This window comes from Eleginops maclovinus, chromosome 2 (assembly GCF_036324505.1).
Source record: "Eleginops maclovinus isolate JMC-PN-2008 ecotype Puerto Natales chromosome 2, JC_Emac_rtc_rv5, whole genome shotgun sequence".
In the NCBI taxonomy this organism is placed as follows: domain Eukaryota; kingdom Metazoa; phylum Chordata; class Actinopteri; order Perciformes; family Eleginopidae; genus Eleginops; species Eleginops maclovinus.
The window spans coordinates 1,605,961-1,622,637 of NC_086350.1; the positions used below are offsets into that span (position 1 = coordinate 1,605,961).

Genomic DNA, 16,677 nt, shown 5'->3' on the forward strand with positions numbered 1-16,677 from the left:
TTTAGTCTCCAGAGCCTCCTCCTCCCTCTGGACTCTGAGCACCACGTACACAAAACCACAGCCACCAGCATGCAGGCCGAAGACACACAGAAATGCTAGGAGTCTAAAAGCAGCTCCTAAAATCTCAGCCCTTCGGTCAGGAGCTGGACGACACGTCACACCCAGAGGCATGAAGCTGCGTTCAGGTCAGTCTGTTGACTTTGAACACATCATCCACAGAGACATTAAAGGGTATTTAAAGGTCTTCAAGACCAGCCAGAAAATAAAACTGCATGCATCAACCTGCCTCTGTATGTTCGCATTCAAACGTGACATTTGGAGGCTTTGTCTGCTATCGTCTCCGTTATCGATTCATCTGTTGATTGTTTTTCTTTGTTTAGCCGGGAAAACATCACAAGGTTTGCTCGTCACAACTTCCCAGAGCAAAGAGGGACATCTTCCAATTAGGTTAATAATAATAAATATACATAATTATATTATAGTAGAGGCTCATGCTGCGACTCAACCTGCCTTTGCCCAATTAAGAAAACAATATTTTACAAGCAGCAAAGTTGAATATTTAAGATGTATTTCTATATAATTGGGTTTTTCATTTGCTGTCCTTGATCTTCAGATGTTATTTAAGATATTACATAGTTTATTGATCCAAAATTTGGGCTTTTTTTCATTGCAACACCACGTATAACAAAGCATTGCACATGCATACAAATTAAAAAGAGTAGAAAATACACATTTATGAAACATAAACGTCTCAAAATAGAAAATAAAACAGACGAGCTGATGAATGAAACACCATTGAAGGGCCAAATTACAACTAATACAATATGAAAGAAGGATATTATTGACATTAAGAGTGCAAAATATATCTATACATGAAGATATATGAACCAAATGGCATTGCATTATCAATCATAATAATCTCAACTGGTTATTTATTCATAATCGTGCAGCTCCAGCACGGTTTGCATGCAGTCATAAGCTTCTATAAAGATCTATGTATTCAATTTCTATTCTATTACTTATTACAATCAATACTTTTCATACTGCATTTACTTTAACTTCTTTATATTCATGCACTTTACTGCTTCTTGTGCACTTTAGGTTAGAGTTTGTCAGTCAAAGGTAAAGGTTCTGTTCTTATATATATCTCTTCATCAGGTCTCCTCGACCACTCAAAGCTTCACAAACTACGAGTCATTCGTCCGTTCACTGCTCATTCATGCAGAGCATCATACCTTCCTCTAGTGAAGCTAACACACACACTCACACACACAATGTTGGAGCACCTCAGGGTTCAGTATCAAGACACATCCACATGTTGACTGCATGGGCTGGGATCCAACCAGCACCCTGCTGGTGGAAAGACTACCGCACCGCAACTAGAATCTAACTTCTCCTGCAGCAAATCCTGGCTGTAAACCTCGAGTGCTTCATGAAGCCCTGAGGCGGCAGAGGGGAGATGTCTTGTGATTGTGAGTAAGCAGATGAAGGGGCACAAACCGAGGCTCGTCTGTAATCCCCTGCAGCAGCAGCGTACAGATCCCTCCGTCTGCAACAAGCAGCTAATGAGCTTAAACAAGTGGGGGAGCACACACACACACACACACACCCACACACACACACACACACCAATGAGCCTAAAGGTCACAGAAGAAGAGTTCGACTACAGACGAGTCCTGGAAAGATGTGAGTCAGTGTGTAAATATTGAGTAATCCTCCACCTTGCTCAAACAGCTACCGGTGGATCTGGAGCCTCAGTGCACAGACACTCTCAGTGTGAAGATATGTGTAAACAAATCCAGAAAGCCACAGGTATCCAGCTTAACAAATCATTAGTCAACAGGCAAGAAATTTCCCATCATGAATCGGTAAAAAAAAGGCCCAAACTTTGCATATCCGTGCAGGGTGGCATTCTTTGTCTTGTGCATTTATAATGAGAGTGTATGAGGGGTGTATGCGCACCAAATTGCATTTTTATTGAGTATAAATGAGAAGGAAGGGCGTCAAATGGTCAGTGGGTTATGGTTAGTCAACAGACGAAATATTAACTGTTATGCATCAGAAAAAATGCCAAAATGTGAAGCTTTTCCTCTGTTAGATATAATTATAATGACAGTATACGAGGGTGTGGTTTTAAAAAATGGTCTAAATTATAAACGGATTAGTTGCAGCCCTAAAGTAAAAGTTCTCGTTTATGTTGCAACCAAAAAACCTCAGATTTGATCAAAGATTACCAGGGTTGCAAAATCATACATGCTTTCTTTGTCAGGATGTCAACGTGCACATCTCGTATCTCGAAATATTGTGAAATTGCACTTGTTCTTTATTTAGTTAAAAGAGAATTCAAGTAGAGAACTGAACTTTAAGATGTAACCGTCGTTGTTTGACCGGCATCTGGTTGGATTGAAGTATACTGAAAGCATCAGAAAAGGAGAACAGTGCATTTTAATATCTGTTTATAAAGTGCAAATGCACGTTAAATGATGCCTATGCAAAACCAGTATCTTTAAAGAGTAAATAAAACCTCCAGTGTAAGGCTTGATGTCATATTCTACAGAAATGAGCCACATGGTGCACGTTATTTGCACAAGCATTGAACACGGAAGAAGACTTTTATCTTTCTGTCTCATCCTGTGGTGATGTGTTGCCTCAACATGTCAGGCAAACCTTTACTACCCTAAAAAAAAACCTCAGTCACGCCTAATTCTGGTGCTGCCTCTGACAACCTCTCCTAAGGGAGAAGAAGGAGAGTCCCTGCAGAAAGGAAATGGATTTATCTGTCATGTCTGCTTCGCTTTAACGTGATAACAGCGTACTCTAACACAGTCAATAACCACTTTATGTAGTTGTCACGGGCAAAGTAGTAAAGCTAACTGCTGTGTAATACTGCAGTCTTTAATTAAACGCTGTAATTACAGGTAATCAGTGTTGGAAGAAGTACTCCTTTACTTAAGTAAAAGTACAATTATTACTGTCTTCAAACAGAAGTACAATTCCTGATTTCAAGTACAAAAGTAATAGCTATACGCAACGTAAAAGTACTCATTCTGCACAATGGACTATTTCAGAAAAATATAAAGGTAAGTATTATCAGCTATAAATATCAAAAGTAAAAGTACTCGTTATGCAGAATTGATGTTTTCAAAGTATTATTACAATGTTTATTATTTAAGCCTGTTTTCAATGCATGTAAGAGCATTTTAGTGCTGTCGTTTGTCATTGTGGATCAGATTCAGATACATAGAATACTGTGTAGATAAGTAGAACTGCATTGAACAAAATCTGCATATCATCACGTATTCAAAAAGTACAATATCTGCCTCAGACAGGAAATATGAGGCGAGACGATTCAAAAACGTGCCAGTTGTAAAGAATGTAAAAGCTTTTCGTGATGTTTAATAAAGCCGAATTAAAGAGGGAAGCCTGGAGACTCTGAATGTGTGTGGATTGTTTCCCTACAGAGTGTGTAACATTAAATAAGACAGTATAACTTTTTAAATGCTGACTTTTCAAGCTTACTTTCGCATGACGTTCCATCGTAGGAGCGCTCGCAGCTGGCAGACAGGAAATATGAAGCAATACGACTCAAATGAGTGCAAGTTGTAAAGAAGGTAATGGCCATTCGAGGTATTCAATACAGCCTGTGGGTCGTGGTGACTCCAAATATGTGTCACATTAAATATGACAGCATAACTATTAAAATGCTGACTTTTCAAGTACAGGAGCGATATCGGCTGGCTAAAAGCTTTAGGATACGGTTACAAAACGTGCCAGTTGTAAAGAATATAAAAGCTTTTCGTTGTGTTTAAAGAAGCGGAATTAAAGAGTTGATCCTGTTGACTCTAACTATGTATTTGTATTTTCCCTACAGTGAGTGTCACGTTAAATATGACATAGTTAGTATCACAATCCTGATTTTTCAACCGGACTTTGGCTTGACTTTCCATTCCAGGAGCGCTCGCGGCTGGCTAATATCAGCATATCATGTGTTTACATGTATACAGAGTAACTAGTAACTGGGAGAGCTAAAATAGCTTTTCTTGGTGTTTAATGAGGCCGAATTAAAGAGTGGACCCGGATGACTCTATGTATATGTTCGTTTTTCCCTCACGGTGTGTGTCACGATAAATAACACAGTACAAATATTAAAATGCTGATTTACCAAGGAAAGTTCGGTGTGACGTTCACTCACAGAAGCGGCTAACAGCTAACAGGCTAACTGGTTCTTTCCACCCTGGCACACCCAAGCGTTCTCCCCGAAAACACAGCACCCTGTCCCCGCTAACACCTCACCTCCTTCTTGTCCTGTAGACACTCCAGCACGGCCAGGTTGTTGTTCCAGGAGTGTTTGGGGCAGAGCCGCGTCAGGTCTTCCCTGCAGACCCCTTCCTCGGACAGTTTCCAGCCGGTAGAGGAGCGCCTACGAGGCAGCGAGGCCCCTCCAACGGGGAGCCTCTCCACTGGAGCCGGGAGCCTCTCCACTGGAGCCCCGGGAGGAAGAAGATTCAGGTCGGGGTTCGCAGGGATCTTTGCAACGAGTGGGTTGTTTTGGCATTGAATTGGATGCAAAGAAGAGAAGATGCAGAGGAAAAGCAGGAGCAGAGGAACACGTATACAGTCCGCCATCTTCACCCAGTCTGCTACCGCTACAGCTGCGTTCAGGAGCTGCGGGGAATGTGGGTACTGAGAGTAAAGTTGCAGTTTTTTTCTTTCAATAAAACAGTGGTTCCCAACAGGGGGTACGAGGACCCCTAGGGGTACTTGTCGTAGTTGCAGGAGGTAGAAAGATTAGGGAATGCAATTTACTTCCAAAGAAAAGGAAATGTTTTGAAAATAATCAAATCATTAAATCCTAATTCCGGTTTTTGGTTTTCAAATTGAAAGCCACATATTATATTATCAAGACTGGAATGTTTTGCTCATTATTAAGTTGAATTACAATGCAAGATATGTTCTAATGTTTTAAAACGAAGCACTACTTATTTTATTGAATAGTGCAAATACAGTATAGATAAAATAAGATAAACAGTTTACATTTTTGAAATTACAACAAAAAACAATCATTAACAGTTGCTGCTGCGTTCAGGGGCTGTGGGAAATATGGCCACTGAGAGTAAAGTTGCAGAGGGTTTTTGCATATTTTATCATTTACAATTTTCAACATTCAAGGCATGATATTAAGTCATTATTTTTTCATATTAAGACATTTCTGATTTACTTAGTCATTATTTTTGACATCATTTTGACATATTAAGACATTCCTCATTTTTTATTAATATTATATTATATTTGATACTTAGTCATTATTTCTGTTATAATAAGTCATTATTTTGAGATACCAAGTTCATTTGACATATTAATTCATTATTTCTTTCACATATCAACACATTTTTGATTTATTTAGTCATTATTTCTGAGATATTAATTCATTATTTCTTTCACATATCAACACATTTTTGATTTATTTAGTCATTATTTCTGAGATATTAAGGAATTATTTGGTAATATTAAGTCATTATTTTGAGATACCAAGTTCATTTGAGGTACTCAGTCATTATTATGAGATTATAAATCTTTATCCTTTAATATTAAGTCATTAATGAGATACTACTTTAGAATTTTCTTGTAAATGACTCCCAGGATCTTTCCCATCACATTGGCAGACTGGCTCATGAATAATTAATAATGAGTGGGTTCATGGTGAGTCATCCAATCAACATGGAGACATATTTTTCTCACAATGTTTTTTTAATGGAATATAAATGGTGTTTTGAGAGGTTGAAAACAATGTTTAAATGACGAAGATAGTCTGATCCTTTAATGCCATAACATACAATATGTTCAAACTGAGGAATCCCTTTTTTAATTAAACTCTTACATTTCAAAAGGGCTCCTAATGTTTGTTACTTGTGAACATTTTAAGGATTTTTTGGGATTTTATTAAAGGGTCAGTTCACCCCAAAATTATTATGTTTTTTGGGGGTCTTCCCTCTCTTGTAGTGTGTTCTATTGGTTTCAGTGCATGTAAATGGTCTTCAAAGGCTAAAATATTTGACTATTTTTCTTATATTGATCTTTACTATCAAATAATTCCCTATAAATCTCAAAGTAAATCGAAGGTAAAAAGATTATTAAATTAGCCAAAAGCACGTCACGTCCATCTCTACTTCCTTACTTTTAACTATCCTGTTATATATGTTAGATTATGACCTTTTTATTCACAGATTGTTTACCTGGCAACAGATCTCTGTATTAAAGCAAAACACAACAACAAACACAGACCACTCTGAAGAATTTAGTTAAAAATAACATAGATTTTATTAAGTTTGAAGTCGTACACAAACAGTTGGTAGCAAATATACATATATACAACTTCCTTTAGTAAGAAAACAAGGAGAGTGAAAATGTACACGACATTCGAGTCCTTTTGGCACTTGATGTTCAGGAGGAGTTTAATAACGTGGTAACGGAAGGCGGCAGAAAACATGGAGAATATTTTGGGTCTGACCAATCATAAACATGTGACATCACTACTGACATTTTCCAGATCACACCATCATTTCACATTCATTTAGAGCTGCAAATATTAATCCATCAACAGGAAAATAATCTGAAAATATATATATTTTCTAATGATCAACAAGCACTTTAAAGTAAGACACGCAAACATGTCAGAAAAAGCTATTTTTAGCCTCCTAAATTTAAAGATTTCCTGCTTTTCTCTGGTTTTCTGACGTTAAACTGAATATTTGGGGGTTTTTCACTGACAAAAGCCGGCATTTAAAAAATATAATTTACACCAAACTATAAATTTAGAAAATATTCAGCATTCATAATGATTTATTTCTCCCTCAAAGCGACATAACGTCATCATGTGTTTTTACTCAAACTGATCATTTTCTCAAGTTTGTTCGTGGTGGGTTCAAGGACCCTTGGAAATCACAGACCTCCGTTATGTGACCAGATAATGATCAGTAGTGATGCAGTTACAACACACACACACACACACACACACACACACACACACACACACACACACACACACACACACACACACACACACACACACACACACACACACACACACACACACACACACACACACACACACACACACACACACACACACACACACACACACACACACACACACACACACACCACTATTTTAAGTCCCACCTCCATCAGATAAAGATAATCCTGTGTTCAGCCGAGTTTCATCCACCTCGAGTTCTGTAGCAGCGGAGAAGAAGATCTGAACATAAAAAAAGGACCCGCCTACATTTTTTATGTAGACATGTAAACATAATATTAGGGGGGGACACTCCTCCACCTGTCCAGGTATCTCACACACCTGACTGCAGTCATCCTCCGCCCTGCAGCAACGTGGACATGGAAGAAGGCAAAACAAAAAACGTGTCCTCGGGTCGATCCCTCCTCAGTTCTTCTGCTCGTCTTTGCAGATGAAAGTGTAAGCAGCATTTGATTTCTCCCCACACACACACACACACACACACACTGTGTCCTCTCATGCTCAGGAAGTGTGTGTGTGTATGTGTGTGTGTGTGTGTGATTTAGTTTCTGTTTCCTGGTCTGTGGATCCTCCCCGCTCACTCCCACCTGTACAGCTTCAGCATCTTCTCGGTGAGCGACGCCAGGAAGTGCTCGCCGTTCACTGAGAACGGCGAGATATCCAACACCGGGAGGTCCGCCGGAAGCTTCTGCAGGAGAGAGCCGCTGCCAGCGTCCCACACCTGAGGAGGAGGGGGAAGAGGAGGACGAGGAAGAGGCGGAGGAGGAAGAAGAAGGTAAAAGGATAAAGATGAGAATGAGGGGGTTAAGGCAGAGGAAGAGGAAGAAGAGGGTAAAGAGGAGGATGAGGAGGCGGAAGAAGAAGAAGAAGAAGAAGAAGAAGAAGAAGAAGAAGAAGAAGAAGAAGAAGAAGAAGAAGAAGAAGAAGAAGAAGAAAGTTTAGTCTACTATTTCTGGCTCTTTAGAAAAAATATAATAATTTTAACTAAATCAAAAAAAAATTGGTAACTTTAAGCATTGTAAACACACACACACACACACGACTGACCATGGTGGAGTTGGAGGCCTCGTCCCCGGCGCAGACCAGCGTGCCCCCCCCCCCAGGGGGGCTCCTGAAGACAGCGTTCTTGGTGAGCAGTTTGCAGGAGGTGCCGGCGCTGAAGGTCTGCAGGGGGGAGCAGGAGACCTGGGGCAGCTGGGAGGAGTCCTGCTGGGGGGTCCGGTTCAGAGACATGAGGACACAGCGCAGGGACGGGTTGGAGCGGCCTGCGGGACGGACACACACACACACACACACACACAAAACACACACACACTTCAGACAGGACACTAACACACACTGATCAAAGGAGCTGTTCTCTGAGAGACCTGGTGAGAGAGGGAATTAATGAAAAGAAAGTGTGAATGAAGTCTGAAAAAAAAGACTTCTGGAACATTTCCTAAAAATCTGTGGAGAAAAAAAGAAAATGATGTGGAAAAAGTCATAGAAATGCCCCCAAAATGTAAAAAGATATATTGGAAAATGTCTGAAATCAGTCCAAAAATCTATGAAAGAAATATTAGATGTTTTTGTCAAAATGTCAAAAATTATGTGAAAAATTCCAACAAAAATGTAAGAATAAAATCTGGGAAATTATGTGGAAGAAGACTTATAAAATTCCCCCAGAAATATAGGTAAAATGTCTAAAAATGGGCAGGAAATGTTTTAGAAAATCAAGCTAAAAGTAAAAACAATTTACAAAATGTTCTGAAAAATACTTGAAAAATGTACAAAATAACCACATATAAAAATGATTGCTGCAGTTTGAACTAACCAAGAGCATATAAAGGGGTTAAATTAGCACAACCTGAAACAGTAAAATGATCGTGACTGTGAAAAACATCCAAAGAAATATGTGAATGGAGTCTGGAATGAACATGTGGTCTCACCGGGCCTGTAGGTGACGAGGCAGTGGCGGCTCTCCGTCTCCACCTGGATGTCGATGCAGCCGGTGGACTCCAGCGGCAGGAGGTGGGGTCTGTAGGTGGTCTCGTTCACCTGCTCCCAGAAACATCCACCCTCCAGAGAGCCGGCGATCAGACCGCCGCACGGGAACGAGCTGGAGGCCGCCCGCGGGACGTAGCAGAGGGACGCCACGGGACACCTGGAACACAACCACTGCCGTCTTAGTGGCTAGAAGAGGATTTTCAAAATAAAATACATCCTGATGTTATAGTGTGTGTGTGTGTACCTGGAGCGCAGCGGCTGCAGCTCCTGCACGTGTGTGCTGGTGTCTCTGGTGTCGTAGACGAGCACCGAGCCGTTGCTCAGGCCGGCGTAGACGTAGTTACTGTTGTCCAAACACCAGCAGCAGCTCCACACGGGCTTACCGGCATTATAGGTCTGAACCACCGTGTTGGTCAGCAGACTACACACACACACACACACACACACACACAAACACACACACACAAGCAAGTGTCTAAATGAGACGACTAAACGTCATCACACCAAACATTAGCCTCCTTTAGCTTAGCGGTGGTGACGTGAAGTCATGTGACCGTGCTGTAGTTCCTTTATAGCGAAACATTAGCCGTGTGTGTGTGTGTACTGTAAGTATAATCAATACATTGAAACGGAACATTAAATGATATCATTCACTGCTTCCAGACGGTCGTACCTGATGTTTTTAGCCTCAGTTAGCATGTAGCTTATATTTCATCGTATATATGAGTAGAGGGAGAACGACGCGTGGAGTTACATACCAAACACACCCCCTCTAGCTCTCACTCATTGATGCTGCAATAATACTAGCACAGGTCTAATAACCCGTAAACCTCAGAAGCATTGTATAACATACAGTGGGGCAAAAAAGTATTTAGTCAGCCACCAATTGTGCAAGTTCTCCCATTTAAAAAGATGAGAGAGGCCTGTAATTTTTATCATAGGTATACCTCAACTATGAGAGACAGAATGAGAAAAAAAATCCAGAAAATCACATTGTAGGATTTTTAATGAATTTATTTTCAAATTGTTGTGGAAAATAAGTATTTGGTCAATAACAAAAGTTCATCTCAATACTTTGTTATATACCCTTTGTTGGCAATGACAAAGGTCAAACGTTTTCTGTAAGTCTTCACAAGGTTTCCACACACTGATGCTGGTATTTTGGCCCATTCCTCCATGCAGATCTCCTCTAAAGCAGTGATGTTTTGGGGCTGTCGCTGGGCAACACAGACTTTCAACTCCCTCCAAAGATTTTCTATGGGGTTGAGATCTGGAGACTGGCTAGGCCACTCCAGGACCTTGAAATGCTTCTTACGAAGCCACTCCTTCGTTGCCCTGGCGTTGTGTTTGGGATCATTGTCATGCTGAAAGACCCAGCCACGCTTCATCTTCAGTGCCCTTGCTGATGGAAGGAGGTTTTCACTCAAAATCTCACGATACATGGCCCCATTCATTCTTTCCTTTACACGGATCAGTCGTCCTGGTCCCTTTGCAGAAAAACAGCCCCAAAGCATGATGTTTCCACCCCCATGCTTCACAGTAGGTATGGTGTTCTTTGGATGCAACTCTGCATTCTTTCTCCTCCAAACACGACGAGTTGAGTTTTTACCAAAAAGTTCTATTTTGGTTTCATCTGACCATATGACATTCTCCCAATCCTCTTCTGGATCATCCAAATGCCCTCTAGCAAACTTCAGACGGGCCTGGACATGTACTGGCTTAAGCAGGGGGACACGTCTGGAACTGCAGGATTTAAGTCCCTGGCGGCGTAGTGTGTTACTGATGGTAGCCTCTGTTACTTTGGTCCCAGCTCTCTGCAGGTCATTCACTAGGTCCCCCCGTGTGGTTCTGGGATTTTTGCTCACCGTTCTTGTGATCATTTTGACCCCACGGGGTGAGATCTTGCGTGGAGCCCCAGATCGAGGGAGATTAGCAGTGGTCTTGTATGTCTTCCATTTTCTAATAATTGCTTCCACAGTTGATTTCTTCACACCAAGCTGCTTAACTATTGCAGATTCAGTTTTCCCAGCCTGGTGCAGGTCTACAATTTTGTCTCTGGTCTCCTTTGACAGCTCTTTAGTCTTGGCCATAGTGGAGTTTGGAGTATGACTGTTTGAGGTTGTGGACAGCTGTCTTTTATACTGATAACGAGTTCAAAAAGGTGCCATTAATACAGGTAACGAGTGGAGGACAGAGGAGCCTCTTAAAGAAGAAGTTACAGGTCTGTGAGAGCCAGAAATCTTGCTTGTTTGTAGGTGACCAAATACTTATTTTACCGAGGAATTTACCAATTAATTCTTTAAAAATCCTACAATGTGATTTCCTGGATTTTTTTTTCTCATTTTGTCTCTCATAGTTGAAGTGTACCTATGATAAAAATTACAGGCCTCTCTCATCTTTTTAAATGGGAGAACTTGCACAATTGGTGGCTGACTAAATACTTTTTTGCCCCACTGTATAACAAATAGAGACGTCATGAGAAGGCTAAGCGGAACGTGCCATGGACCCTCCTCCGACGACAACATCAGCAAATAGAAGAGACGGGGATACGCCCACGTGGCGACAAGGGACCAATAGGATCCAGCCCCCGCCGCCAATTAATGAGAGAAGACGTGACCGGAAGGAACACAGAGTAGAAGTGCCTGATGTAAACTGAAGATCGAGGCCTTTCCTCCACGCTGCTGTAGACAGATAACTGCCTAAACGTGGTCTGTGGTTCAGTGGCGTGGGGGGGGACCACAGCTGTGTTTCCCTTGTGGACTTACTGTGCCGTTATGTTAATAAATATTGTTGTACAGAGAAGCTTCTTGGTCTATTTAAGAGCAACTTTTGTTCCTCAAACAAAGATCACCCTCAACAGTACCTGGTCAGTTTGATGGTGTTGTCCAGCGCCGCAGACAGCAGCAGGCTGTCGTTCTGTCTGTTGAAAGACAGACCTCGGATCTGTTTGCTGTGGATGGGAACGTACTGACTGGCCTTCATGTTCACCACGCTCACCTTCTTCACCCCACAGCCTGAGGAAGAGGAGACAGGGGGGGGGGGGCGGCAGACGGGAGGAGGAAATGTAAACGTTATAGCATAGACAGTGCTAATTTCAGCCTCTGCAGACCGTTTACATCCACTGAAACCTGTGTAACGCGTTGCCGTGGACAGTCAGATTAAATAATCCCCCATCTTTCGGCTGTTTTGTTTTGGATCAAAAGGAGGAGGTTACCTGGCACCAGAGTGGAGTGGGGGGAGGGCTGCGAGGCCAGTAGGCAGCTCAGAGGCTCGCAGTACGACAGAACTCTGGACCCGCCGGCCTGAGACACCTGCACCGCCTTGGAGAAAGTGTACTGCGCCGCCCTGGAGCTCTGAGACAGGCCGAGGAGGAGCGAGGAGGACGCAGAGGAAGAGGAGGAGTAAACTGAGCCTTGACCAGCCATCACAGCCCGGAGCTCCTGCACAGGCAGAGGAGGAGGGTTTTTGAAGGAAAAATAGACCATAAAGCACATGCCACATGCACATTCTGGTCAATTCACACATCCCTCCCAACAGAAGGTCCTCCGTGATGAAGATGAAACTGATCGGGGATACCTGCAGCTCCTGTTGTGCTTGTCCGTATTTGGTGGTGACGACCTGCAGCTTCAGCTTGTACTGAGCCGACTCCAGTTCAGCCTTCCTCCTCAGAGACTGCTCCTGCTCCAGAGACCTGCGCGCACACGCACACACACACACACACACTTTTATATTGACCCTCCAGTGATACAACTGATGGCAAACAGAACATCTGGAGGGAACACAGGGGTTTTAGACACTAACACTACAGAGAAGGGAGATCCTTTGTGAAATAACGCCACTCACTTCTTTAAGACCTCCTGCTCAGAGTTGTCGAGCGCTCTCAGTTTTGGCGCGTAGAGCAGAACAATGTCTGTGCGCTTCGCCTTCTTGTTGCACTAAAAAGAAACAGCAGATCATCATCAGTGAAGTCCTGAAGCCGGATGAGAGGCGGCTCCCTGTCGCAGCAGCGGCACCGACCTGTGGACACTTGCCGGCGGGGCCCTGAGCTTTGAGCCAGCGCTGGATGCAGGTGAAGCCGAACAGGTGTCCGCAGCGCAGGGCGGAGAGCCGGTGCTCGCCCGCCGTCGTCCACGGCTCGAAGCAGATGGAGCAGACGTCACCTTCGCCTTCTTCGCCCTGCGACGACGACGGGGCGACAGCCGGGGGAACGAGGACCGGCTGGAGGAGGAAACAAGAAGAGTGTAAGCTTCACTGAAACCGGAACTCTGGATTTTTTTGAGGCGCAATATATGACTCAGCAGCTTAAAGACATGAACTATCCTTTCATAAAAGTTAGCACCTACATTATTCCAGAAAAACCCTTGGATATTTTTGTGTATTTCTTCATTTTGCTTTACTTGGACAGTTATCTATCATAAACTTTTGGATCATTTATTTATTTCATTGTAATTATTTATCATCAGAGCTTTTTTTTAGCCCCTCGTTCATTAAATGGTTATTTTGTTTTGAAGCTGCATGTTGTTGCACCTATTTCATGCAAAGTGTTCTACAAATAAAGCTTACTATTATTATTATTACCTGTATGTTTTGATTTGCAGCGTCCGTCCTCTCAGCGTTTGAATCTGAACAGACGGAGAGAGAGAGGAATCAGACGGGACCTTTAGACGGAGGCTCTGACCTGGGGATTGAAAACGTGACTCACTGTTTGGAGCTGCTTCCTGTGGGTGTGTGTGTTGGGCGCTGAGGCGAGGACTAAAGGGCAGCGCTGGGGGGTCGACGGGCTCCAGAGCAGCCGGCATCGCCTCCTGATCCCCCCGCTCTGCCTCCTCCTCTTCCTCCTCAGACTCGCTGATCTCTGTGGTGCTGCCGGACCCCGGCTCAGCCACGGTGGCAGCAGGTGCCCGCAACAGAAAGTCTGGGAAGCCTCTTGAGGGCGCCGCAGTCTGGCTGGGGTAATGCACCCTGAGGCCCTGCCTGCCGAACACACAGGGTCACACACAGGGTCACTCTCTCTGACAGAACACAGCAGAGACTGGAGGATTTAAACCCTGAAGCCCTGACAACCATGATGATTGTCCCTCAAGAGGGGGCCGTCGACGAGCCTCCTGAAAACTCTAAAGGCATGCACACGAGGCTCTCTGTGTGCGTTAGCTGTAGCTACCTGAGTCTCCTGCGCATGGGGCCCCCCTGAGTTGCTGAGGCTGCAGAGCCCACCGCCCTCTGGCTGAAGGCCCAGGTGGCAGGAAGTCTTGGCGGAGCTCGAGCCTCCGTCTGTCTTCTCTCACCATCATCGTCCTCGTCCTCGTCTACCTCCGTGCTGCTGCCGGAGTCTAGGACGATGATCGGCGCGTCAGCGGCTGCAGCAGCGATAGCCGGCTGCCCACTGCGCCCCCCATGCAACTCTCCAGGGGAATCCACCTCCATGGCCTCCATCTGCAGGGAGAGAAAGAGCACAGGTTGGATGGGTTGTGATCGCCGTGGTTGTCCCAAGGGCAAAAGTGGGCGAGCCAAAAATCATGTCTTAGTGTCAGCATGAGGCTCCGCTGTGTTTGTTCATGCACCTCCAAAAATGTGGATCAGTTGGAAAATGCATCTTCACAAAGCTGAAAAAGCTTTTTTCCTCAGAAACCCATGAAAAGTGACCTTTTACAGATACTTGGTTCTCACTGGACGAAGCTACACACAAATAACGATCTTATAGTGACGATGCATTGCAGAAGTACAATAGTGCAACCTCAATGAGTACTTAAATCTTGAAAAAAGTCAGAAAAATACCCCCAAAAAATGACACAAATACATGACACCATTTCAGAGGGAACATGTAAAACAAGAGTCACAGATTTTCATAATACGTAAGAATATCTTATAGAATATGATGCACTGCTGCAGATACACAGCAAAGGAGTGGAACGCAGGATAATGCAGCAGTGCCATGCATCCACAGACACCATAACACTGACAGGGCACCTTTCACTGCACAATCAATACGTCTCCTTTAAATGCAGTGTCTTCAATTAAAAGCATTTACTGTGTGATTTTAGAGCTATTAGTTCAGTAAATAATTCGATACTTATTTCACAGCTGCTGCCTGAGAAGAGATCATATCAAAGTGAGTGTTTAACTTGTTCTGCAGTGCAAACCCTGCGCCAACCACCTGGAACAACAAAGTCAAGAGTTACACAACCTAGCATGTTGTGCTAACTAGCCAGCTAACGTGTACATGTATAGATAAATAGAAAACACAGAGCTTACCAAAGCTCCTTGGGTTCACCATCATACGTAAAGAAGGCCACGTTTGAATCAATTTCACAGTCAATAAGCCATGTACAAAACAACCATTTAAAATATTAAACAATAACTCCATTAACCGATCTGATCCCCTGGTAACCACGGACGCTGGAGTTAGCTTCGCTTAGTTAGCTTAGCATGTGCAGCTCTCTTTAGCCAACATCTGTTTCACCAGCTTTAGATTTTTCAATAAATATATATATTTGTTGTTCGTGTAAATACGCTTAAGAGCGTTGGTCAGATTGTTGTTAGCAAGGCTAGCTAACATTTGTAGTAAATGTAATATGACATTCCTAGCACACTTGGTGTAAATAATGCCCTACTTATAAATGTTGTTAGTTGTCATTCGCAATTCGTGAGACAGTCTACATATTGTTAGCTCTATTTTCTATTTTGATATGTTTATGTTTGTTTATTTTCTGATATTTTATTTTGCAAATGGTGTGCAATGCCTTCTTTTAAAATTGATCTGTGACGAAAAGTTTCCTAATTTGGGATCAATACAGTAAATCTGATCTTCTTTAGCTCGTTAGCTACTGGAAACTGGTAATAGGAGCCTTAGCATCGTTAGCATCGTTAGCACGGTGAGAACCAGACTCCTACCTGAGGAAAGTGAAGGTTTAACAGCCGCAGATCCACCTCTTGATAACTGCACAAAGTAACAGCATGGCTCCACTGCTAACACACAGCTCAAACAGGTTCGTTTTTTGGTGAGGTTTTACCAGGGTTTAATACTTCCAGGAGCGTTAAAGAGGACCGCGGGTCAGGGATCGAATCTCCCGGTGCTCAGCCCGCTCTGCCCGCCCCATCCTGCCGCTGCGTCATCACCAGAGATCCTATGAGGCGAAGATGGAGAACACGATGAGGCAGAGTAAGTTTTTTTTAAATACATGTAATTATTTTAATGGGAAACACCTTTTTGATCAGTAATAAAGGCAAGGGAGGTTTCTTTTAAACTATTACACAAACAACAACACGAAAAACAAAGACAAAAAACGTGCATTACGTCACTGTTAAATTACCTACCATTACACAGAATTGAGCCCGCTCTGGCGCCGCCTCATCACCAGAGATCCTATGAGACGAAGACGGATAACAGCGAAATGCAAAATGTTCAAAATTCAGAATAAAATCACAAAACAGAATTAAAAAAATGTAGATAAATATTTACCAAAAAAAAAAACGACGTACGGTATAATATACCAAAAGGTGGTCAAGTCGTCCACCTGATGGGGATAAAAGGCCAACACCATCCCATATTGCCACCACTCACTCTTCTGTTGAACACATCTTTGTTTGTGCTCAATTTCCCACACCCATACACACACATATTAGTGGTAACTGACTCCCACGTTTGTTGAGGTTCAGTA

At 43.0% G+C, this 16,677-nt stretch overlaps 2 protein-coding genes and 1 long non-coding RNA gene across 4 annotated transcripts in view; 1 reads left to right on the forward strand and 2 right to left on the reverse strand.

Annotated features, from left to right (window-relative positions):
• Positions 1-4,659, reverse strand: part of glg1a (golgi glycoprotein 1a) — a 25,736-nt gene extending 21,077 nt beyond the window's left edge. Inside the window, 1 exon segment of the mRNA XM_063907982.1 lies at positions 4,294-4,659. Coding sequence (XP_063764052.1) covers positions 4,294-4,626 — 333 coding nt within the window. The 5' untranslated portion in view covers positions 4,627-4,659.
• Positions 2,748-9,865, forward strand: LOC134881089 (uncharacterized). The gene is made up of 3 exons (XR_010167997.1): positions 2,748-3,080; positions 4,312-4,676; positions 8,973-9,865. It is a non-coding gene; the product is annotated as an uncharacterized LOC134881089 (long non-coding RNA).
• Positions 6,295-16,134, reverse strand: rfwd3 (ring finger and WD repeat domain 3). Of its 2 annotated transcripts, XR_010167986.1 has the most exons (14): positions 15,911-16,134; positions 14,181-14,452; positions 13,722-13,993; positions 13,598-13,641; positions 13,037-13,237; positions 12,863-12,954; positions 12,596-12,710; positions 12,234-12,459; positions 11,883-12,033; positions 9,264-9,440; positions 8,962-9,176; positions 8,081-8,298; positions 7,355-7,754; positions 6,295-7,233 (listed from the first exon to the last, which is right to left on the reverse strand). XR_010167986.1 is itself a non-coding variant. In XM_063908078.1 (13 exons), the coding sequence occupies exons 2-13, from the start codon at positions 14,450-14,452 to the stop codon at positions 7,611-7,613; spliced, it is 2,127 nt and encodes a 708-aa protein (XP_063764148.1). In that variant the 5' UTR covers positions 15,911-16,134; the 3' UTR covers positions 6,295-7,610. The 2 variants fall into 2 exon arrangements, 1 of the variants encoding a protein (XP_063764148.1); XM_063908078.1 differs by having other exon boundaries at positions 6,295-7,754.
• Between the last annotated feature and the right edge of the window lie 543 nt (positions 16,135-16,677).